General features: G+C 36.3%; 1 protein-coding gene across 7 annotated transcripts in view; it reads left to right on the forward strand.

Moving 5' to 3' along the window:
* The first annotated feature begins 1,415 nt into the window (after positions 1 to 1,415).
* LOC149774976 (UNC5C-like protein) overlaps positions 1,416 to 26,990 on the forward strand; it is a 40,099-nt gene continuing 14,524 nt past the window's right edge. The window contains exons 1-4 of one of the 7 annotated variants that reach the window (XM_089944586.1): positions 1,416 to 6,900; positions 12,611 to 15,861; positions 23,859 to 23,903; positions 25,792 to 26,847. In XM_089944586.1, coding sequence (XP_089800712.1) covers positions 23,868 to 23,903; positions 25,792 to 26,847 — 1,092 coding nt within the window. In that variant the 5' untranslated portion in view covers positions 1,416 to 6,900; positions 12,611 to 15,861; positions 23,859 to 23,867. Of the gene's footprint in view, positions 6,901 to 7,549; positions 8,536 to 9,673; positions 15,862 to 19,540; positions 19,988 to 23,858; positions 23,904 to 25,791; positions 26,848 to 26,990 lie in introns of those variants that run through there. The other 6 variants (XM_089944588.1, XM_089944584.1, XM_089944587.1 and 3 more) reach the window with 6 other exon arrangements.

Raw genomic sequence — 26,990 nt, forward strand, 5'->3', positions numbered from 1 at the left:
CAAATCCAGGGAAGAACCACCGACCTACGAGAAGCTACTGGCAGGCTTTCCCACGTACCCACGCTAGCCGAGCCTTGGACTCGAACCCACGCAGCCAGAGGTGAGATGGCAGTGATCTGGAACGGTGAGCGCTTTAGACCACTCGGCCACTCATTAATTCGTTCCCAGCACAAATGACTGTTAAATCCTGGTTCGAATTGATTGCCCCACCCTTTCTCAGTTCTGATTGGATATCAATTCTACCCCAGTCGGTCTATATTAACAGACGAGCCTCAGGCCATCTGTCAACGCGGGGAGATTTACAACAGTAACAAGGGTCCTTTGTTCTAGTACAAAGCTTCTAACGTCTACATGCAAGTTTTGACACCTAACGGAGCGGCTCTTGTACAAACAGAAATCGCCACGGCAGTGCAGGGTCGACATATTCATAGCGCTAACCCATTCCTTTGTTCCTGACTTACGTAATCGCGGGCAGGCAAACGTGACAATGAGCAATAGGATGCTTAAAAAATACAAATATGTGATTGTGTATACTTTATATTTGTTGCTGTTGTTGTTGTTGGGTTTAACGCCATTTTTCAGCACACGATAGGCTATACATGGTGGCCAGTATTAATGGTGGAGGAAGAACCCGGGATATTTCCGGAAAGAACCACCGACCCTCGAGAAGCTACTGGAAAGCGTTCTCACATACCCACATTGGCCGAATGCGAGACTCGAACCCATGCAGACAGAGGTGAGATGGCAGTGATCCGTAACGGAGAGCGCTTTAGACCACTCGGCCACTCGGGGCCCCCTTTTATATTTGTGAACTGGCATGTGGGATGACTCCCTTACCCGCATGTTATCTACCCATAAACGGAAGTAATATAATTTTTTTTATTTAATTTTTTTTTTACCTGATCGGAGTATCGGAGTACCAAAATTACATTTATGGCTCATAGGTAAAACCGGATGGCCAAGTTTTCTAAGACTTTTCGAGGAAAGTCAAGGCGCCCCTCTAAATTTTGGATCTACCCCCCTCCTCCCCGAATTAACCTGGTCCCGGCCATGGAGTCTCTTATCGAAGACATATTGACCGTATGCAACATCTCTCTCTCTCTCTCAGGGGGAAAAAAAAAAAGAAGATTGAGCATCATTCTCATTAAAACTGCCTTGCTCTATCATGCGAAACGTGATTGGTAGAGTCCTAACTTGAAAACTACAAATACATTGTGAAAGCAGTCCTTACACTGTCCTTTATATGTGTATAATCAGTATTGCTTGACTAAGTATTAGACGGTTTAGAAATATACATGGTTTATTTAAACACATGTTATATCATCCCAAGCAACGGGGTATCCATTTCTGGCCCGGATTATATTTACAGTTATGAATAGCTCGTCGTGGAGAACATACATGTTTTGTGTGTGCTCTGACCTACATTACCTATCCTGACACGTATCGAAATGATGCGAGCAAAGCAAACTGTCTAGTGAGAAGGCAAGTGTGTTCTTTTTGTATTATTATATATTTTTTCTGTAAATTCATTAGCTGTGGTTTTGTTGTGCACGTTTCCAGTTGGGAAACTTTGCACTATTGTATTGTTAGTTTTGCCATTTGTGTTTATTTTGTTCATATTAACTTTGTTGGACGGTCAGCCAAAGGTAGGTTTGAGAAGTACTCAACCCAAGGGGATTAGTGCTACTCTATTTCAAGAGACTTACTATAACACGACCGCCCTAGTATTGAAATTACAATAGCTTTATATACATTGAATCTTTATACAGTGGTGTGGTACCTGTTTTTTCAAGGAATTGTGTTATATGAACTTTAATCAAGAGATTTAGCCTTTGTCTTACTACAATGGAAACCATGGAGGAAAGAAATGTAATGACAAGATCTAAACTGAACCACTAATTCAGAACTAGTGTAGAAGATAGACGACTACTTGTGCACCATCCACCAGGATGTCAGACTTTGGATTTTGAAGGAGCCGCACAAGCACCAAGACAAGCGGAAATACTGATGGCGTTGCATGTCATGGGAGTGGATATCGGGAAGATAGATGCGCTTCAAAATGGAGGACTGAACAAATATGTGATATACACAAAAGATCGAACTCCGTTATTAGAAATGACGGAAATAGAAATAAAAGGGATGAGAGAAGTGGTAAAGGAGACAGAACCCTTTACAAGGAATATCGAGCCAAAGTTAACAGAGATTCATATAGTGGGACTTCCATTCAAAGTGGATACAGATCAACTTGTTCTAAAAGTTTAAAAGAAATTCGAAGCGAAGGTCGTAACCCACAAGATGGCAACAATTTGGGGTTTTGCGCCGATCAAATCCGGAAACAGAATTATTTATGTGCAAAAAGAAGATGCAAAGAAAATACCCCTTTTTTTCTATGTCATGGGGTTCAAACTCAGAAGTTGGTATAGAGGAGCAGAACAAGATCGGAGATGCCCCAGATGTTTTCAAACGGGACACGAACCACGTGATTGCCCGGGCGTAGAACAAACAGCGCAAGGCACAACCAACAGGGATACGTACGCAGGTAGGGTGGCAGCTGCACCACTAAATCGTAACATGCAAGAACCCGATCCGATACTAAAACTCTCATAAAAGAAGTCAGAACTGAAAAAGAGCAAAATAAGGAAGTAACGGCAAGTTCACTCGCAGATATGGACTTGACAGAAATAAGGGGAGAAGAACAATCGACACCGGAGTGGCAAAAAGTACTTAGCCCCAACAAAATCGGGACCTTCAAAAACCCCAAACAACAAATGACTTAATAGGAATTCAACCCCTAACATCCACGCCCATACCAAAGTTGAGAATAAAAAGAAAAGCAGCCACAGGACCGGAATCACCCCAGGAGGGCGAAACAGGAAGAAATGAAGATTATACAATAGAAGAAAGGAAAAATGTGTCAGAGAGGAAGGAAACCATAACCAAAAAGAAAAGGGAGGAAACAATCGAAGAGGAAACAATGGTAACAATGAAAACAGAAACATAAAATGAAACTAGATTTGAACAGGAAAATGACAAAGAAACTGGAAATGATGATGATTATGAAGCATGACGTGAATACGAGAGTGAGACGGATGAAACGCAAAGAAAAGAAATGGAAGACAATACGACAGAGAACAAGACTGAACAAGCAAGCAAAGGAAATACAAATTCAACAGAAGAAACCCCACCCACCCTTTTGACTGGGGGGGGGGGGGGCTCTGATACCAGTGACCCCGTTGAATAAAAATCTAAAAATTATTATGAATAAAAATCAAAATAAAATCAAGTGGCAACCATAAATGCGGCAACCTGGAGGCAACCAGAAATGGAAGGAATGAACTTCCATGTATACTCAATAAATGTAAATGGAATAAATATAGAAAAACTTGCCAAATTCAATAAAGACCTAAATTATGATATTCTTTTTTTTTTACAAGAAACCTATAATGGTTTTAAAAATGATGTGATATCGTTTTGTGAAAGTCACTTAAATGGAATTCTGTTGAAAAATGACTTTGAGGGGAATGATGTGAAAGGGGGTGTGGCAACAATAATTAAAAATAAACCAGGAATTCAATGGGAGAGAATAGAAGAGGGTAAAGATTTTAAAGGGAGACTACTACATGTCAAAATTGGGAAAACACATTTTATTAACCTCTATATGCCTTCCAACAAATATCCAAGACAGGAATTTATTAGAAATCTATCAAAATATCTAGAAAGATAAACAATGGAAGACGTAATATTAGGAGGGGATTATAACTGGGTAGGGGATAATATAGATAGGGAGAGGGAACTAACAACCAATGATATAAGATTTAAGATAGAAATGGAAAATTTCATAAATAGGCATACATTTAAAGATGTATTCCGACAGTTAAATATACTTAGGAAACAATATACATATGAATATAAAATAAACAAAGGGAGTAGAATAGATAAATTCTTGTGTACAAACTTTAAAGAAGAAATACACAAAGAGCCTGGAATTAATGATTTTAAGATCTCTGATCACAAACTTATATACAGGACAGTAAATTTTAAAGCTAAAAATAACTGGGGAAAAGGGGGCTGGAAATTTAACAATAAGTTATTGGAGGATCCCAATTTTATAAACGAAATTAAAAATGAATTAAAAAGGTTTATTGAAAGAGGAAACATGGATATTATTAGAGAATGGGATAAATTTAAATTAAAAATAAAAAGTATAACTATTGAAACTTCAAATATCAGAAGCAAAAAACTTAAAATGGAGAAAGAAGAAATTGAACGGCAGTTAAAGAGGGAAAACACAGCAGATATGGAAAAAAAACCTAAACGATAGACTAAACAAAATAATAGAAGAAAACATCAGGGATAAAGAAATGAGAGCGGGAAAATTCACACATATATACAGAAAAGCGGAAGGGCTGTATAAGCGAGAAGAAATTAGGAGGGGGGGGGAGAGAAAAAATTATGGAGACCTTGAAAATTAATGGGGAAAAAAATGACTGATAAAAATAAAATACTCAAATACATTGAGAAATATTACACCCAAATGTATACATCTAAAAAAATTGAAGACTACAAAATTGATGACTATCTAAAAAATATTCAGTGCGAGAGGATATCATCAACACATACAGACTTATGTGATGAGTTCACCTCGCAAAAAGAAATAGTGGAAAGTATTCGAAGCCTCACCAAAGGAAAATCCCCAGGTGGAGATGGACTCACCACGGACTTCTATGCGAAATTCTGTGGTGAGTTGTCGCTCATCTTAGAATGGTTGTATAATAACATTTTACTTAGAAATGATGTTATGACAGAGAGTATGAGGGAAGGGATAATAACACTACTGTATAAAGGGAAGGGGGATAGGGAAGCTCTTAAAAATTGGAGGCTCATCTCCCTCCTAAATACGGACTATAAAATACTAAGCAAAATTTTAGCGAATAGGATAAAAAAGGAAATGGGAAAAATAATAAATATAAATCAAACATGTGGTACCAAAGGCAGAGACATACAAAATAATATATTAAGTATAAAAAAAATTATTGAACATATAAATGATAGTGGACAAAAAGCTGCTATGTTACTTTTTGACCAAGAAAAAGCCTTTGATAGATCAGAACACAACTATATACAAAAAGTCTTAGAGAAATTTGGCTTTTGAAACAGATTTCAAATATGGACCAAAATCCTGTACAAAAAAATAACTTCAAGAGTGCAGGTGAATGGAGCAAAGACGGGTAAATTTGATATTAAAAGATCGGTGAGGCAAGGCTGCCCACTATCTATGCTATTATATGTAATAGCGATTGAAATACTAAGCATGAGCATTAAACTAAATAAAGATAATGAAGGTATTAAAATACCCAATATAAAAGAAGTGAAAATGTTACAACACGCCGACGATTATACAAACTTTATAAAGGATCATAACTCCTTTAAACACCTGATCCAAGAATTTGACAAATTAGCAAAGCATCAGGATCACAGATTAATCACGACAAAACGGAAATACTCAAAATAGGAAACTGGAGAGGTAACCACCCAGGTTTAACCCCACATTTAATCAAGAAAAGGGTCAAAGTTTTGGGAGTCAATTTTGGAGAAAATGAAGAGAAGGAAAACTGCAGACAAATAAGAGAAGCAATCGAACAGAATGTGAAAATCTGGGCACTAACGCCACTTTGCCTAATGGAGAGAGTACAAGTAGCGAAAACATACATGTACGCCCATATTAATTATATTTAAAATCTATAGATATTAGTAACAAAGCATTAAGCACAATAGATAATATTATAATAGACTACATTTGGGATTTTAAACTTCATTACATTAATAAAGAAACTATATAAAGCTAAAGAAAGGGGAGGGGTAGGACTCCCCAGCCATATACTACTTAAAGCCGGCAATATTTTAAATAGATTTAAGAGGCTAAGAGTAGAACCAATGAGTCCATGGGAAGGTATTTACATATACCGTTATGGATTCTGCATAAGAAATAGGGACGATATTTACAAAAATAATAAATTAATAAAACAATTAGAAATTCCAAGAAAATTCAAAAACATAAAAGATTTACTAATAAAATATAGAGATAAAAAAGAACTATGGAATAAAGAAGAAACCTTAACATATAACTAGATAAGGGAGGACGTAACAAAAAATATTAAAAGCACGGCAGAAAAAGAAAATTTATACGTTAACTGGGACAGAGCATGGGGCACTGGATGAAACTAGGCTCCCTTAAAATTCAAAGCCTGTGCTTTAAATACATGCACAATGCATGGTTGACAGGAGAGGCTGCAGTGAGACGGCGCATGGTCAGAGTACCGCCAAAATGTCCACTGTGTAAAAGATGCCCGTTTTCTAAATTCCATGTGATAATACAATGTGAAAAAAAAAAAAAAATAATAGGGAAAAGGTAATAGCTGAAATAAACAAAACAGATAAATATAAACAACAAAGCATTTTATATCTTGATGGGAATTTTACTAAAAATACGCTATATAAAATTACTGACTATATCGTTACAACAATGATGGCCTGTGGCCAAATAATAGTCATAGGAAAATAAACTAGAGTGAGAGGCATATGTAATGATGGTAGTTATCCCAATGGGACATTACTCCTGCCTACTCTTGTTAAATAATAGTAGAACGTATACCTCTCCATTTATACTTAAGCAAATGTATATTGAATACTAATACCTTTCTTTTATCTTTGAGAATTATAGGAACGAAACACGGACAGAGACCTACACTCACATGGAGCTAGCAAGGAAGAAACAGACATGCGACATGGCCCGGAAAAGTAGACATACAACACAATAGAAACCAACACCTATACTGTCACTCAACTGTATAGGAAATAAAATTTTGGCAACCCTCTTCGGAACATAATAAATAAATAAAGGTAGCCAAGTTCGAGAAAGTGAAGTAAAAAAATAAATAAATAAAGTAAATATGGAGCTCTCTCGAATACAGCTGACCTCAGCAGAATATAGATTTGCGAAGAACGACACACACATTGCACACACTAAAACAATAGTTATTTTTTTTCCCTAAAAATATTATTACACCGTTACGTCGCCCAAAATTCAAAAGTCTTATTCTAAAAACTTGGAAATATAAATATGTACAAAATCTAGAAGATCCATGTTATAACGATCGCAGGACAACTGGGGAAGAATTCGATATAGACGGCTGTGCCAACACGAACACAACTATAGCACGAACAAACATGTAGCACATTCACACATAGCAAACACGGGACGTAGGCGACCTTTAGCCAAGGTAACAAAGATACTAGGAGAGGGACTCCGAGTCAGGTGATCGAAACCGACTCGGAAGAACAATCCTATAGAATACACTAGGAAATCAATACCCCGTCAAAAATTCATTAAAAATTTTTGATCGAAATTCTGTTTAAATTAAAAAACAAAACAACATATCTGGGGGACTCAGTGAAACATAAAAACACTTTTATTCTTTGGCTAGGTGGGGGGTGGGGCATCTATCTGGTGCCCCCCCCAAAAAAAAGGATTATATTTACATTTAAGATGCAGTACACATTATAGTACAGCTGAAATCACACACACACACACACACACACACACACACACACACATTTCCTCCAATAGCTGTAAATATTCTTTGCATTTGCAATTTCAAACCTAAGGTGCCTGGTTTATTACTATATTTGCCGTTCAGACCGATGAATGTTAGTTATGGGATATAAGACCCTCGTGTAAATCATGATTTTGTCTGTCCTTTAGTCCGTGTATTTATGCAAAAATATATGTACCAGTCTATTTGCCTATCCATCTGCACATGTATGTATGTATGTGTGTGTATGTATGTATGTATGTATGTATGGTATGTATGTACGTGTATATGTATATTTGTATGTATGTATTGCGCTATTGGCTAATTGGAGATAATAGTATTTGGCTCAAGTGCTCGCGAGATTTTAACTCTTTCTTTCCTTAAGGCTGTCTTGGCCTGAAGATGTTTATACAAGGAACGTATTTTGCTTAAGGAACGTATTTCACGAGCTTTAACGATGTTCCTCTCTTGCGAAAGTTTCAGTAAATAACCTCACGCTTCAATACCTTACTGGGGGTACAAGTCTATTTTTGTACAGCTTGGAGCTTACGTTTGCGCCATCTTGAATTAAAAATATAGTAGGCGATAAGTGTGTTCTCTAACCGTTCGTTTTATTGACTTTTGATGGACCCTGTATAAGTTAGTGGTTTACCTACGTCAGCGGCTATACTTTTCTAACATGTACGCACCAGAAGGCAAAACCCGGAAGTGTGAATACTTCGCTAATTTGTAATCACATATGAATGTACATGTGACGAAAATAGTTTATATGAATGACAGCTCTTTACAGCGACACAGACACCCAACATAAGTATACATGTTTTTGTCGTACACGAGCATTGTGTTTCTCGTTATCATGACAAGATTTCATTCCTTCTGGATACATTTACTATTTTTCACCCAGGGCAATTGATAGCTGAAAGATTTTCTTCTATACTAGTAGGTAAGTTTTGGTATCTACAGACAGTGTTACATGTGAACGTGTTCAAGTGTAATCATTTGCCATGACACTTGTTATAAAATCTGACGTTAGCAGTCGATCACACAGTACTGCCTAACAGTGTTATTGTTTGTTTTATAGTATTACCTATACGAATGTATTTATTATAATAGTATTACATAAATGAATTACATCGTTTTAAGAAGGAGAATGAAAACATGTTGGGGTTTTCATTACTGACCTCGCCACCACCTTACCCCAACGGGTGTGGAAGGTTACATACACCTTGAAACCTCGAAACTGGCCCCTGAGTAACCCGGTTTACTCGTCTTATAGAGACCTTTTTTGGTCAAAGTAATGCTTTTTAAATTCTAGCATCTACATACTAGTCATCTCTAGTATTACGACACAAAACTAATTTCATGAAGTACATGGTGTTGCAGTACGTATCAGTAGCGTACTTTTTTCAACCTTTATAACCCCATAAACCTGAGTCATGGTGGCTGAATGGTCTAAAGCGGTCGTCTTTACCGATTACTGCCATTTCACATATGTCCGCGTGGGTTCGAGTCTCCGCCTTGGCAAGTGTGGGTATGTGACAAAGCTTGTCAGAAGCTTCTCGTTGGTCGGTGGTTATTCCCGGGTTTTTCTGGGACTCTCCACCAGTTAAACCGACCGACATGTATAGCCTATCATGTGCTGAAAAAAATGGTGTTAAACCTACAAGAACACCCCATAAATGAGTGGAATAACGTTTCAAAATGGCTGCTACGTCATACATTTTAAGCGATGCAGATCAAGAAAACAGATTTCAATTATATTTACCAGAATTCATCGTTCTTTAGTGATATTTCTTAATCTAAAATCCTTGGTGGATTATGTATTGTGTTAAAATTAGTTGGTTTTTTTTTGGGGGGGGGCAGGGAATTTGTGTAAATTGCCGACTGAACCTAATAATAATAATAATAATTATATATATATATATATATATATATATATATATATATATATATATATATATATATATATATATATGGAGAGAGAGAAAGAAAAGTAATCCAGGTTTGTTACTAACTTGTTAATTTCTCAATGGCCTGATGCAGTAATTTTATATTTTGGAACGGATTATATTTAAACGAACTTTTACAGACCTAATCCTTGTCTGCATGATGATTGTAAAGCTTGGGTCGGTTTTGTGAAAAAGGGTTTTAAATATATTACAGACGATTGCACGGAATGTTGTCTACTAATCACGTCCTAGCAAAGACTGGTATTTCTGACAGCAACAAATGCTCCTTCTGTAGATTAATCCTGAATGGCTAAGACAACGTCTGAAACTGTAAAATCTGTTAACTTGTTGTGGACAAATGTTTACGGGGATTCAAAACAGTTGCACTAGTGTATGCAACCCATATCTTACGTGCTAATATTTAAAGGTCACCGGCCACCTATATTGTACAAACGTGTGATATTATTATAGTTATAAACAAAACGCATTGGTTATGTATGCACACCATAAAAATGTTTAATTAGACTTAAAACTCCGCTTTATAAAATGAAAAAATTATTCGGCAATCTCCGTAAACAATCGGTAGTTTCCGCGTGCCAAAACCGGATATGACGTACATTTGTCACTTCTATTCAACCTAGCCATTCAAGTGCTTAATTTCTCCACGTAAATGTCTATGTGATATAGCGTACGATCGTGCTTTTGTACAGCATATTTGGCGCACTGTGTTGCATAGAGATGTAACCAAAAGAGTGATGATGGGAAAAAGTGTTCTTTCTTTTTCCGAAAAACTATGTTTACCAGAAAAAGTGGATTTAATCTGTGGGATCGAATTGGGGAGGAATGGGAAAGTTGTATTATTTATGCCGGATTATAGTGAATTTGGCCCAAAGACAATTAGGCCCAACTCGAAATACAGTTCGGCCAAACTTAACAATAGTTTGTAGGTTCTTTTTCTTCAACAAAACAGTAGATGCTATGTAAGATAGGTTTTAGGAGAAAAAAACTAAATTTAAACAAACTATTTTGATATTCTTTGAAAGAAAATAATCGTACTTCGTAACGTACATATTTATGAGAGAAAACACAAACTGACACATCTTGCTTGTTCTAATTAAAATATTTATATACATTTTTTATGCTAACAAACAAATGCATCTGCACAACGACATTCTCAGTTTAAGTCTTCCGGTCAAATTATCAATAATCATTTATAAAACAAAAATACGTAACAGATAATATTCTACATAATACGTATACATTTTGCTAAGGGTAGTGTACATGAGATATTATAACAAATATACTTAATTTTAGGCTTCACGTTGTAACACAGCTGCATACAATACATACTAGATCACACATGAGAGAGAGAGAATAATGTTGAGCATTTTGTCAGCATTTAGTTGCTGCAATATGAAGCACTTGCGAGTTAATTTTATTGTTTGTTTTTATTTTTCAAGTTTCCTTAGTGTTTGCGCGCGTAAATTGAAAGCTTGTCAATATCGTCAATCATATTTGCTCCATTATTCCATACAAATTAGAAAGGAAATAATTTTGTGTTTATTTTGTGCCCCCCGCCAAATAAACTGATAAACATACACTTGTTTGAAAATAAAATGAAAGAAATTAACCTTGCATTGTTATCATATATTCCTTCTTTTTTCATCATGCGAAAATAATTTTTTAAAATATATATCCACCAACTCCGTATATGTAGCGGATGCCGGCTTGCGTATGCATCCTTAGTGTGTGCGTATCGCTTATGTCAAATAACAAAATCGCAAATGAGACGAAAGTATCTCCCGATTGCTTGGAGGCACCTGCCATTTATGCACGATACGTTTCTTATTGCAAACTGACCCAGACTGTATTGTATCCAGGTTAACTATAAGTTGGTATCTCGCAAACATAAAAAAAATCACTATTTTAAAATACATTCAATGTGAGTGCAAATGATAATATTTTTGCTAGCATGGGTTAAAAAAGTATTATTAAAGCAAGTTATTATTGTGTATAGTATTTGCCCTGCAAACATCAATTATGATTACACATGTCAAACAAATAGAAGCCTGGGTGATAAACACAAATGGCATGGATCACTAACCTCATTTTTTAAACTTACCGACAAGATATCAAATGCATAGGTTATTTTATTACAATGCAAACCAATTCCGGAAACTTGACTTTGGTATCTTTTTAGTGTGCCGATTTTTTCTTCTGAAGTCGGCCGATAAAAGGAAGTCAAGTTTGGATCCATTGGATTCTTTAAGTATGCCGATTTCCTTCATCTTTTTATTTTTTATTTTTATAAAGTCTGCCGACACAGGGAAGCCAGCATTCCTGTATTAACGGGAATTTTCAAAATAAATTGAAACAATGGAACAGTTTTGAAAGCGACACAATCTAGTACGTCGTGCATGCATACCAATATAAGGCTGAACAGTAAATTAGTTTTCATTAGTTACGTCTAAAATATTCCTTTTCTATGGTTTATAGTGTTTTATTTTTCGACAACAAGAAGCATGTACTTCGTCTTGTAGGGATAAATGTACGTCATTTCCGGTTGCGTCCTTAATAGGTGGGAAATCGTAACAAAGGGGAAGTAACAGCGTTGTACACTTCTATTTCGAGTAATTAAATTATTATTTCTTCTTTACACTTGATAAATTTTTTTGTGTGTGTGCGAGTATAAATATTTTTAATCATGTAATGCAAATCTGACATAAATATGAAAATGTTGGAGTATGGCCGGTGACCTTTAAGTTTTGGAGCAGTATACAAAACAAATAGAATTCTATGTTAAATTGTAATTTTGTATATGCAAAACAACGTAGATTTAAATCTAACACTAATTGTGCAAACTTGTCAGTGCTGGTTGTCAGCCAGTTTAAAACCAGAGAATTATATCGCGTACAATAACTGCATCAAGAACAAACTAAATACAAAGTGGAACCTGCAAAGTTAGTACGCTAGTAACATAACTGTTTTGACTTTGAAGAGGTGTTACGTTCCAAATAAATGTTACTATACATACACAAATCGTAATGTATTATGTCTTTTATCCTACAGATCCCGTTACTCCCCCCTCGCCTGTCACAGTGATGTTTGCGATGATCGTTACAATGATAATAGTGCCGATGGTGTTCTAGCATAGAGCAGCATCAACAACAACACACATTGTTGTCTGATTGTTCTTGTTGTTATTGATATTTCTGTTATGTATTGTAATTGTTATTTTTGCTAGTACTGCTCTTATTAATGATGATATTCCTCTCCTACGCTTTCAATCTCCGCACTAGATTGTAATGGGGAAGGGGGCGGGTCGATGTTTCCTGAAACACAACCCCAGGCTAAAACTACGTACACACATAAACCTAGATTAACTTGTCAGTTAAAAATTGACCATTGCTTTCTTTTTTCTTGTGCGCGTTTATTGGGTATTATGCACACTTTGAGTAAATATACACATTTTTCTTTTGTGTCCCTTTTGAAATTTTAGACATTCCGTTCCCCCCAACATTTGACCTGATACGGCCCTGATATTTGTTATTGTGGGCATTACGTTGCTTGCAAACTGCAAATAGGTGATTGTGTATTCTTTATATTTGTGAGGTAGCATCCGGGATGGTTCCCTGACCTGCATGCCATTTATCCATGAACTAAGTATTACATTTTTTTTTTGTTTTAACTGGCCGGAGTACCTATATCATGGCTCACTGGTAAAACCGAGTGGCAGAGTGGTCTAAGGCGCTCGCCTTACAAATCACTGTTAACTCACATCTGTCCGCGTGGGTTGGAGTTTCGTGATCGGCTAACATGGGTATATGAGAAAGTCACAAAGTCACAAAAACAAACTGTAGAAATCTACTACATAAGTATAATCATGAAGTTTGGCTTATTTTGAATTTATTAAGCCCTTACACGATAAAATAAATTGGCATGGTTACACTAACCTCACCATGTCTGCCATGACAGATAACGCGAGACTCTCGCCGTGACCCCTTTTCTACGTAAGGCTTGCCAGACTATATTTGGATATTCTACGCATTGTTATTATCAATCAAGTGGCGAATAATGGCTTTTTGGTGGAATTTCCAAGTTGCCGATATTTACATTCAATGCGCAGAATTTCTGACTCAAACCGTGCCAAATTTTTAAAACGATTTGTTTATGTTTCCAAATAAGGCCTCAATGTCCTTATATGGCACACAAACAAACGAGGCTGAAAACGGAAGTAATCATTATTTGAACTAATATGGCGGACGATCTAAACGAAAATGTCGGATAAAAAATGTATTGGATTAAATGCAAGGAATATGTTCAAATTGTTGATATTAGGCTAAAAGAGCGCCGGGTGTGAATCACACCCAGCTTGCTCCATTGACACGTATATGCTCATGTTAGTGCCCTGTCCACGAGGTAGGAGTAAGGGTACTAATATTAGTAATAGATGCCCCAGAGCTAGACATCACAGTAAACAGTCACAATGCAGACATCGTGGCGATATGACTGATTTTTTTTTAAAGCTACGTTACAATTCTAAATCACATATACAAGCGACGAACAACCGATATATTGTTTGTTTGTTTTTAATGCTTAAAATTTAAAAAAAATTGACAAGGTCCAAAACACTTTACAGGTATTTTAAATAGATTTGAAAGTCTTTACCATGTTTTGAGAACGTTTGAAAAAAGAAAACCGCATATAAATTATATTATTATTTATGATAATAATAATACAGGGTAATGACTCGCAAATTAACCTTTAAATAATCGCTTTTGGCATATACTGCTACAGGTATTTAAAAATAGTTCACAGCACAAAGTAGCTCGCGTCAACCACATAAAGCCAGTCTAACCTCGTAAGAATGAGATTGAAAATGTTTATGAATATTGACACATCAACATGTTTATGAATATTCCCACATCGTGACTTGTGTTACAAGTTTTATCCTGGTTACAAATGGATTGATTTGTCAGCCCCATTCTTTTGTCAACACTCTGGTCAAGGTTTACATTCGTTTTATCACATAGAACCACTTTAGTGTTTAGATGCGTCATGTGGAGTGCTACACCCTAATTGTGACATATTACACGGTTGAGTGATTTGGTTTTAATCATCAGGTTTAACTCATTTTAGGTGCACTTTTATGTTGGTTTACGTTTGTGGGGTCTGACACCATTTTTAAAGCATGTGATAGGTTAGACATGTCGGCCAGTATATTTAGCGGAGGAAGAACCTGGGGTGGAGGAAGACAAAAAAAATCTAATCACACACACACACAATGCCTGTAGTTCAAGACCAGCTAGGTAGGTTTTCTGCACCCTGTGTGTGTAGAGTGTTACACCGAAATCAATGAAACTTGGTGAGGAGAGAGAGAGAGAGAGAGAGAGAGAGAGAGATTGGTGACTTTGATCTATATCACGCTTCATGGAATTAAGTTAAAATTAGCTTCAGTTTATTGCTCAGGTTTTGTTCATGCTAAAGTTATGAAGTAAGGAAGTATAAGTATCTTTATTAGTAACACACCCATTGTACAGAAAAATGTCTTTGTGATCGAATGTTTATATCATATTCGTTTTAGCGGCTTAGGTTAATAACTGTATTGGGCATATTACTAGAAAGGCACTATTCATGCCGAAACCATCAGACTAGGTGATTGCGCAGATCCCTATTAGTACCTCATCCTTAGAGTAAGGAATATCATTAAGACCCTAATTGAACATTTTACTGTAATTAAGTTTTTGCATTTAGCTTGACGACAACATGCATCTACACATTCCTGTAGTGGGTCACTATAACATATATTCACATTTCACTGACTATTTCAATTTGATGTTTTTATGGTTGATACTTAATCATTGAACTAAGTGATTGTATACATCTCTTAGTATTCATTTTTGCTAGCCAAGGTTCCGATATGTTAATCCTATCTACACCTTGGCAGATCGAGCAGATTTTTCAGTGCTTCGGGTCTGTGAATTTCATGTGATGTTCTTGTAGTCTAGAATGTGCCAATGTGCCAATAGTCTGGAATGTGGCGATGTGTCAAGTCTTTTGATGTATCAAAATCACTTTATTTTAATAATATAGTACTCCGGCCCATAATACAAAATTCTTTTATGATATAGACAATTGGAACACCACATTTTCTTTAATATAGGTATGGTATAAATTCTTGATTTACTTTTACACTTCTTTCAAAATAGTAACATTTTACATGATTTTATTCAGATGGAAATAAAAGAGCCTCTCTACTAGCAAGTGATCTGTACAAGTACTTTGATAAATTATACAGCGTCACTACATCACTGCTGGCCGTAAGCGAAACAGATTTTTCAACGCTTTGATGTACATAATTTACAGTTTTTTTAATATTGTCTTCTAATAATATCATATTCTGGGCAAACGCAAGCAAAATGAAATTCACCCTCTATTATATAAATATTTCTTCTTCCTGCACAGTTCACAAAATCTGAATGCTCTATCAGTCTTTCCCAGTCCTGTTTCAATCACTAGTTTATGGCTTGAACACCTTAGTTGCAATAAATGTTTTCTTAAATTATAAGGTATATTGCATGAGAGGTATTTCTCACGTAGTAGGGATTTGTACTGACTATATTAGTACCATTTTGAGGAATTAGCAATATGCTCTGACCAACTTTGAAATGCCGTGTCTCTAATACTATGTGTGAACTACGAAATAAACGCTCTTTCATCGCCTACATCATGTGTTATCCACACACATACAAAGTCATATTGATATAGCATATCTTTATTCTTCGTAGCCCATGTGACTCTACCAACTTCGTCTAACATTTTCAACATAATATAATATTTATATGGATATCTGTCATTCGATAAACGCATCATTTTAATCCAATATTTTATACATCTTACCATATATGAGGTAAAGAGAGGGAACATACCCCTTATAGCAGGGGTGTCCAAAGTCCGGCCCGCGAGCCAATCACGGCCCGCGGTAAGATTTCATATGGCCCGCAGCTTCGGTCATATTATGTATTATTTATGGCCCGCTAGCACGCGAACCCTTCTCCGCTCATTTCTGCCATGGCGACTGAAAAGAAAAAGAGGAAAGTTGACAATGAGGGCCGCCGCTTTCAGGAGAGATGGGAATTACAGTACTTTTTCACTGAAAATCGAGGCAAATTGTGTTTGTCTTATTTGTAACGAGACGGTTGCCTTGTTTAAGAATTTCAACGTAAAGAGACACTACCAGACTAAACATGTAACACATTCGACAAGCTAAGAGGGAGTGACCGCGCTGAAAAAGTGAAGCAGCTCCAAGCTGCTCTGGCATCACAACAGCGATTTCTGAAAGATCTTTTAAAAGACAAAAGCAAAATTCACTGTTTTAAACTTTAATGATAACAGAAAACTTTGCATTAGTTATAACTCCTGTTTAAAATGACCATGAGGCAAAGATATTTTTCTAACTCATGGAAATTTAAGGTATTACATACAGTTCAATGTTATCTGACTCTCCAGATAGGAATGCAAGGCAGAATTGTGTTTTTAGAGTTGTTCATGTCTGCCTGAGTGGCTTATATTTAGTTACATTGCCGTTTGAAAAATAAAGATGATTGTGACAATAAAAGTTATTTTATTTATTTATTGTTTATTTGTTTTTTATTTATTTATTGTTCTATAACCGTGTATATTTGCATGTAACTTTTGCGGTTTTAAAAAAAACATCAGAAGGAACTATTGGCCCCCGGGCATCTTCACTTTATCAAATCTGGCCCTCTTTGCAAAAAGTTCGGACACCCCTGCCTTATAGACATCCAGTTGTTTGAAGTATTTGAAACATATATATCTTTTACAAAATTGAAACATCACTTCCTCAATCTCTTTCGAGTATTCAAATTCCCATATTTCAGCGCTATAACATAATATATGTTTACTCACTGAGTCATATATTTTAAACAATCTCTGACATGAAATTGCCCGAACCGCGTTTGAAAATAAAATAATCGTGTCACAAATATTTTGGCTTTTACAGTTAATATTTGTTTTGCCATAGACCATTTCAACTTAGGTGTAAAAAAATAATTGCATATATTTAAAATGAAGCACTACTTCTATTCGTTCTTCATTAAAATTCCATGTGTCTACTGTTTTCACATTTCTCCCATTCCTAAATATCAATACTTTTGACTTGTTGAGTTTTACCTCCATACCAGTTCTATCACAAAAGCTTTCTAAAGTATCTGCTGTTGCAGTAATCTAACTGTATCAGAACAGTTTGCCATATCATCTGGGTACATTAAAGCAATGTCTGGAGTAATAAGTATGCCTTTGCTAAATTTGCTTCTTAACTCTGAGATCAGATCATTTATATACACACTAAATAAAATTGGATTAAGCGCGCAACCCTGTCTTGTCCCAAGAGTGCAGTTAAAAATACTCTTTATGGCAAGTGGTAGTTCTAAGGATGCATACAATTTTCTAAGAATTCTTATCATTTTACCTTGGAGACCTTTACGGATAAGTGATGCCAACAATTGTCCATGATTAAATTTGTCGAACGCCTTCTTAAAATTAACAAAAAGGCAATCAAATCTTACCTTACATTTGAATAAGTACATCTACACTAAGGCATGTAAATTATACGTTATCAGTAGTGCTATATTTCTTTATAAAACCCGCTCGTGCCTTATCGATGCGATTATCTTCCTCTGCCTAAGTGTGAATTCGTTAGCTTAAAACAAGTGAAGATCTTTCATAGCGTCTTAATTAGAAACGTACGTCGATATTTATTAGGATCTCTATTCTACTATTATATATTGGTAGAAATAATGTTTTTAGCCCACTCATGGGAATGGTAACATAATCAAGTATTCTAATAAAAAGAAGAGAGTTTGGGAATGGTAAAACACTCTTACTAGTCGATTAGTGACATTAACTGGAATCGTATAGTTTCACTAGTTATGTTCTCATGATCCGTTATCATGGTTTCAAGAGAAGGTCAGTTTCTGATACGGCTTTATTATCCTCATTATTTTCAAGATTATTATTCACAGGGTTTTCAATTTGTAGGAGCTTGATAAAATACTCGTACCAGACCATTTCTGAGATAATTTCTGTGTAATTTAAAAGGGTCGTTGTTTTCAAATATTTCCCAAACAAATGTGGGTCTGTTTTTTAATTGGTTTGTTACTCCCTTTGACCTATCTGATAGTAGTTTTTCTTTAACCTACACAATAATCCAAAATGGTCCTTGAACTTCCTGCATTCTAAGGATCAGTACTGAAACTTGTAAGCCGGAATATACATAATTGTGTATTATATTCGCGTACGTAAGTTTCATGTTTTTACCTGTACGTTTTGGCGATCCTTGAGTGAGACATATGCATTTTATGTAAGACTGATATCCATACATCTTTGTTTAGAGGTAATTAGGAAATGTAATACTGTGCAATCTTTGAATTATTTAAAGATTATTTCCATAAATTTGCTTTGTACATATTTTTCTAACAAAGACATACACTATCCAAGAGTTTCTTCCATTTCCTAATTTCGTCTCGCTGTGTTAAAGTTAGCATAACCCGAAAAAAAAAATCAAAATCAGGTAGCAAAAGTAAAGAAAATTAATCGGTCTATTCTTAAGTTTGAATGACTAACTTAGATTATTTCCGTCGTTTAATTTATTAGTTAGTGTACTGATGGTACTTCTGATTTTACTTAGGGGATTTAAAAGTTTATTTAATTATTGCCATTCTCTGTCAGTTTGTCGTTGATTTCAAAGCAGGGCAGGGTAACGATCTCAAACATCACACATTAGTTCCTTATGAAATATTTTTTATATATAGTTTTTATTTGATTTCATCCCAAGTTGGCGTCGCTTTTAATACTTATACAATGAATACATGTTAACTATTGCCTTTCATGTCGATCAGATGTTGTCCTTGAACATTGTCAAGGAGGACAAAATGTGAGAACAGGAAGCTATTTTAATTCAGGTAATCGAAACAGAAACTTTGTATGTCTTGAAGAAATCTGTACAGAGGACTGGTTTAGTTAAAATTAACGAAGCAATTAAAGATTCTTTCCACGAATCATATTTGCCAGGAGAACATAAACCTGGACAATTAGATCATTTCTGATACAGATAGTCCAAACTAGCGCAGTCAATTCGGTCACTTAAAAGTAAAGTACATTCTGAATGCTTTACGTATCAAACCCAACTCATGGTGAAAGGATGTATCCTGTCCAGGCTTGGATCTCGCTGAGAAAACTCGATTCTGGATCTAAAACTACCTCTAGGTAAACAGGGCTCTCTCACCTTGAACCACTTCCCCTGTTTCTGTAGTACATGACACCGACAGCAGCTTAAATAGAACAGGAGGGATGACTGGACTTCAACCAGGAACAGGCTTTTCGAGTGTTGACTGGTCAGACGATAGTGGATTAACCATAAATACAGTAAGATATACCAACAGCTTACTAGTTAACTGAAAGTTCGTTCACACGGGCGTTCAGTGCAATGTGTGATTTTATGCACAATGCATGACAATCTTGATTTTTCGAGAAAAATACTGTTGTTTATACACGGCGCCACCATTGATACGCCTGTCAACATATTATGCAATTGTTGTTTAACATGTATCTGTTTAATAGGTGGTTATTGTAACAGAGTGCATAGAAGTTCAGACATTTGATGGCTACAAAACATAACCTGTTTATACTGGTATCCTTGTTAAAATAGTCTGGTACCTTAACCTTTGTTCACCTCTTACCTCGTTCCTTTGAGGTCTTCTATTGAACGAGATATGAGTGGAAGATATTTCAGGGTACCAGACTGTCTTGCAACACTGCGAGTCACTCAAATCTGGAAATATTTTGGCAAGGCTAGTATCGTGTGCCAATATCAAAACCGCTCGAATGAGCTGATCAAAGAAAATTGATTTATACAAATCAGTATACGACAGTAAACAATGAACATTTACATGTTCCAATGAGGCAAACGTTTGTGAACAGGGCATTGGTAATCCTTGTTGTTTCAAGAGAGTTGTTTTGTTGTTGTAGGATTTAACGCCATTTTTCAGCACAGGATAGGCTATACATTGCGGCCAGTAGAAATGGTGCAGGAAGAACCCTGGAAAACCCCAGAAAGAACCACCGACCTACGGGAAGTTACAGGCAAGCTTTCTCACGAACTGTTTTGAGAGAGAGAGAGAGAGAGAGAGAGAGATGCGGATAAGCACTGTCTCGCATAGTTCTAAAATAGTAATTTCTGCAGGTACATCTGAGCTCACCGTCCTTTGGTTGTGGTAAGCGAGAATAGTCTGCTTGTCTTTTGTCTGCATACTGAAGAAGCACACTTCTATTGGGAGCAAACATATGAACTTATACTGAAACAAATGCGTATCACACTTTCATTAGAGTACTTTGAAACCGTTATTATCCTCCCCAAAAAAATTTGGAATGACAAGTTTCTAAATATTTGCGTGTGTTGGACAAAAATGTCATTACTTAAGTGAATGATATTCATATTGGAAGTTGCATCGAGTTTATTTTTTTTTGAAAAGTTAATATTGTACGTATACCACTGCCTTGAATTTTGTTTCTGTATATCATCCAAAATTCATCCATGTCTTGGAAAATCCTTTCAGAAAACACGATTCACTGGCGGAAAGGTTTACGGTAAGCAAAAAGAGGAATTATAGACATTTAATATTTCCGACGAGGGAATTATATTTTACAACAAGAGGGTCAGATTTGAATTTGGATAGGGAAAAAAAATTGGCTTTCATCAGACTAAGAGGGCAGGCTTAACCAGGCGTGAGCGTGGATTCCTAGCGGACTCGGAAGTTAAATGTTGGCTTCTCTTCTGGCTACCATGTGTTACACTCCTGATAAAGTAACATTGGAATAAGTAGTTATCGCACGTAAAACGTTTATTCAGATGCTAATTATCTACTTAAACAGATGTGTCTTCTTGGTACAAATATAATTTTGTTTTAAAAATGATCCCTGTCTGCGATATCTCTGATCACTGGTTTGTGCATGTAACCTTTATAGTGGGGATCACTGATATGACATTGCTTCCAGGATGAAGTAATAGGAAGGTACATAAAAAACTGAAAGTCATAATTGGAAAAGTGGAATGCAGTAAAGTTCGACGATAAAGGTCCCGCCCGCGGGATTCGACAAATGTTGTGTTCTGTGTCCATGGGCTACCAAAAAGCAAAGCCTGTATTGCCGTATGACGAATTAAATCAGGTAACCCAGCGGGCCCCTACATGATACCTTACTAATTTATACGTATTTACAAACCATAACTAACGCTCCGGTGGCCTAAGTGGTTGGAGCGTCCGCCTCAGACGCGGGAGGTAGCGGTTGCGAACCCAGGCTGAGTCATAAAAAAAGACTTATAAAATGGTACTAACAGGTGCCTCGCTTGGCGCTCAACATTAATATTTTAATTTTAGGACTGGTCGGCCTGGTACCAGGATAACGTGACTGGGTAGGACTTGATGCTACATGTCTGCAGTATGATGTCCAAGTGCTAGACATCACTATAAACTGCCAGACTGCAGACATCGTATCGATATGACTGAAAAAAGTTGTTAATGTTACGTTAAAAATCCAAATCACACACACACACACACACACACACACGCACACACACACAACAGTAAATTGTTTCAAAATAAATGATTATTACTCAGAACGGGGGGTGGGGTGAGTCTTACAGCTAACATCTTCATGTCAAAATACTCTCTTTGGGCTATTTAATTGAATTTTCTAAATTTGCAATTCGTTTGGAACATGAACGGTGTATGTACGATTGTCGTTTGAGTAATTGACACTGAATCCATTAAATGCAGTAAACATTTTATCCATTTGTTCTGAGAAAACATCAACAGGAAGCAGAAATCAACATTTAGTACACTATCAGACAACGATAAACCTTTTACTGACATTTGAAATTGAGAAAACAGGAGCCAGAGAGGTACGGGCAACATTTGACGGGCAATAGGAACCACTTGAGAGGTACAGGCAACATTTGACGGGCAATACGTGACTTATTAATACCCACATTAACGCCTCAATCGATTTTTGGAAAGTCTAGTATGCTAAATTTACAGTTCATGGTTTGCTACTGTCGTGTTTTGTTAGGTACGTTCCTTGATAACAGAGAGGAGACTTCAAGCGATTCCCGATTTTCGGCTTCGAAATGTTATGTATTCGTCTTTGAGGGAACGTTTAAAAGTGCTTGTTGCAACAGTGAACGTGGTCGTTAGAATATGCACATCTGGACTATGAGATTAAATTATACAATATTAGTGTATATCGTTGCATATGCCTTGCTGGATATATCCAATGAAAGCTTCACGTTGTTACAGGCGCTGGATGATATATCAAGAGAAGAACTTGGTAAACTTGTATTAGGCAGCTGCTTTGTAAATATGGCTTTGGTTTTTTTGTGGATATCATATGATGTTTGTGATCTTGAATTATTTCTTGTGCAATTGAGACAACGGTTATTGGATTGTAACTTGCAAGAAATGGCAAGAAGAAGAAAATGGATCAACCCCTTTACAAAGTTATAAAGTTTTATAGAATGGGAAAATACTTATATGTTGTTGAAAATATTTTTCACTCTCTTTAGATTAGGAGATCTTTCTATTCATTAGTTACGTTAGACAAAAGGTATCGATATTCACATCTATCGTGTTATTTATGTGATGGCGGGGAATTAAATATGAATTCCATGTTTTACTATTATTTGCCAAAACTACTCGGATTAAGATTTAAGTTTCTTCCAAGGTATTATTACGAATACCCATCTTGTGGAATATTTTGTAGTTTACTTTGTAATAAATCTGATATTCATGCAAACAGCACAGTTTATATATTTTGCTTCAAATAAAGGAAAAATACTTTACAGATTATGTAATTATGTATGTAGGACTTACCACCATATAGTAGACTTAGGAAATACCCATGTGTTTCCACCCAAATTATGTATCTTCATTGTATAATTCTGCCCAATGGCCGTATACGAAAAAAATAAAGTTTTTGTTCTTGAATATTAGATAGGTATCTGCTTGTTACACTCTCATTTTATGGCGAACCGCGGTGGCTCCTTAATTAAGGCATTATCTTCGTCATCAGATGGATGTGGGTTGATTCCCACAATCGGATCAGGCCTACTCGGCTGCCGTGATGTGTCCCTTATCAAGTCTATTCACTCTACTTGATACAAATTTCAGAGTTGCTGTTGCGTAAAGCACAGAATAAAACAAGAACAGACCAACGGTCTATTATATCTGGTTCTTTTTTTCAGCTCGGAAGAATGAGCGCAGACCAAGATGGGAAGTTGTTAGGTGTAGTAAGTATAATATTGCCCCTTCCCCATGTATATAGTTTTGTGAGCGGTTATGAGCAAAATGAAACATGGCTGCTACGAATACATCTGCGTCATTTTAACGGTCACATAGCAAATATATGTAATTTAAAACGATGCAACTTTAAACGACACCCGGAAAGCAGTGTTCTTTGTCATAAATAATTAATTCGGGATTTGTGTTAAGCATTTTGAAACTTTAAATGATCTGTTATAGAGTGGAATGGATTCCTTTGTGAATTTAGGAAAATCAAGGGATAAAATAATGAACACAATGCTATATTCAATTCCCTTTTGAAACTTTTGATTTCAATTTTATCTTCATCGAAATTTTCAAGTTTTCCTGAAATTTATTAACTAATTGACGATCATCCTTAGTTGAATACTGACTTTGTAGATTTAGAAATACTGAAATATGCATGCAAAAACTGTGTTTATTTTTATTATATCGTTCATAACTGCTTTGTATGATACTGTTGGTCCGTGTTTCATGTCTTATGAAATGACAGAGAGAGATGCTGTACTTACGCATGTAACAATATCTACCGTCTACGATCCTGAGGGCTCGGGGATGTAGAATAAGTCCGATAAGTCCTTCTGTATGTTGTAAGAGGTTAGCGTCCGATCTCACAGCCGCAGGGCAGAGGGCTCAGGTCAAAACTGAGTAAAATCAGATCTCCACTGTCCTGTGTAATGATCTGACAGCAGCTGCTTAGGGGTCATGTTCTGGTGACCTTTCAATTATCTACAAGAAATGCAGCTTTCAGAAATTTGAAAGTGAATCACTTCGTTCGGCACAGTGATGCTCTTCAGCCATACAGCTCAGAATCCCAAATGCTATTGTATAAATAAGTCTTCATCTGATTGGCTGATACAGTTAGCGATTATAGCAACAACAGATCACCAGAACATGACCCTTTAAGTGGTCGCTGTCAGATCTTCATGTAGGACTGGGTGGATTCGAATTTAATCAGATTTTCTCAAGTCTTACCATCATATTAGCTCATCGGTTACCATAATGTGTTCTTGTGCGATGCACTTTACTCCGATTGCTACTAATGTTGACTAAAGCAACAAAACAAAACCATACCACACCACAATCCTTGCAGTTGAACACGATGACTGAATCAATATGTTGTTTATTTTGTTTGATTTTGCTTTTTTTGTCAGGTGGAGGGTTGTTTTTTAAAAATTTCTTTGACTACACAAGTTACACATGAAGAAATTCCAAAGAAAACATCAGATTGAATTTGTTAATTTAAATCAAGCTTTGAAATAGCAAAAATGCCCACGTACAGTAGTGTATTTTTCTGTATGTACATTCGTATACTGGTCATACTGCTGTATGGAAAATAAACAGTACAGTGCCCTTAAACAGAACATTTAAGACCAATGATTATTTGATGTGTTCAGTGTAAAGAGGTTGCATAGGACGGACATGTTTGGGGCCCCAAAAATATGGCTTGTCTAGAGAGAACGCGGATTAGGGAAGGGTTGAAATCTGACATTTTCACTGAAGGATTTGATTACTGACCACCACAAACAGTTTTAACTGCTCAAGATATTTCGTTATTCTACATTTTGGGGAATTATAAACTAGCTACTTTAAGATTTTCAAATTGATGCAGTCTGTACACGTAAATTATTGCATTTTCCCACGTGTGATGTGCTAGTGTGCTTTCTTTATATTAGATGAAACAATGAACATGAAAATAAATTGAAACTAAGAAACAAAAAGCTCCAAATTTTTGATTTTTTTTTTTTGGGGGGGGGGGCAGAAACTACGTTTTTACAGGACGAGTGAATATGAAACGTACATTTATTTTGAAAACAGAACGAAAATCTATAATATAAACCTTTAATTCCTTTTCAGATAATTGGGTTCTCTGTCGCAATAGTGATCACAGCGTTATTAGGAGTTATCGCGTTTTTCTTTCTGCTACTGAAAATACGACAGCTGGAAAAAGAATCGTATCTCAGATCCAACGGAGATGAGGGTCCACCAGTGAAACGGCGACGAGGAAAGTTTGGAAATGAGGCACCCATAACTGACAGCGCAATATGTTTGTCTGAGATTGATGCTGACCGACCGAGGCATTCCAGTGCTTTACATGAAATTATTAAGCCAAGGTTCACAATCAAAATGCGCAAGGAGGAAGCAAATGTGTTTGGATATACACCGTTGGTTTCGCAGATGGTTGCAGTTGCTCAAGACTATTATATGGATGCTACAATGTCTGATGATGTATTTCCACTGGCCAAAATGTCTATCGTACAACGGGACGGGAGTTTACTTACATTCTCAGGTGTCTTGGATACCTTTGGAAGACCAACTTCTGCTACTTTGGAGAAGGGAGACAACTCTGAAGAAGAAGTGGTTTTGTCTGAGCAGAAGGGACTGTTTGTCCACAAAAGAATGGATAGTCGTGGCGGAAACCTCGAACTGTCTGGAGTTAACCTTGAAGTTCCACCTGATGCACTTTTAGATCCTACATTAGTTTCACTAGGGATTGTATGGAATGAAAATTATCAACCAAATCTTTCAAAGGATGAAGCGTTACTAAGTCCAGTGGTCGTATGCAAGCCGCATGGACTTAGGCTGAAAAAACCAGCAAAATTAACATTTCCACATTGCGCAGTGGATATATCTTCGACGTGGAATCCCCGTGTTCTGAAGCGTGAGAGTAAAACTAAAGATAGCAATGAGTGGAAGAATATTTCCTTGGACGATTATGAAGAGCGTCAGGTGGCAACAGATAAGATGACCTTATTGGTGAAGAAATTCATGTTCTTCACGTGTGTTGGCGAGTCAAGGGCTGGAAAGGTGGCATCCAAGGCCGTGAAATTTGTTGCCTTTAGTCCAGGTCTCCAGAGAGGACGTATATTCAAATGCAGAATATATTGTATCAATGATTATTTAGAGTTTCAGGTGAGATTTCTTAATTATTTTCTCAATATTTATTTTCTTACAATTTCATGAAAACTGCACCAGCTTCAGAACTTCCAAACCCATCAATGGAGAGTGGCATCCCTCTTACAGAATAATTCACAGAAATGAGCTGGTAATATGCC

The sequence above is a fragment of the Sinohyriopsis cumingii genome, unplaced genomic scaffold, assembly GCF_028554795.1.
Source record: "Sinohyriopsis cumingii isolate HCF-2022 unplaced genomic scaffold, ASM2855479v2 utg000059l, whole genome shotgun sequence".
In the NCBI taxonomy this organism is placed as follows: Eukaryota; Metazoa; Mollusca; class Bivalvia; order Unionida; family Unionidae; genus Sinohyriopsis; species Sinohyriopsis cumingii.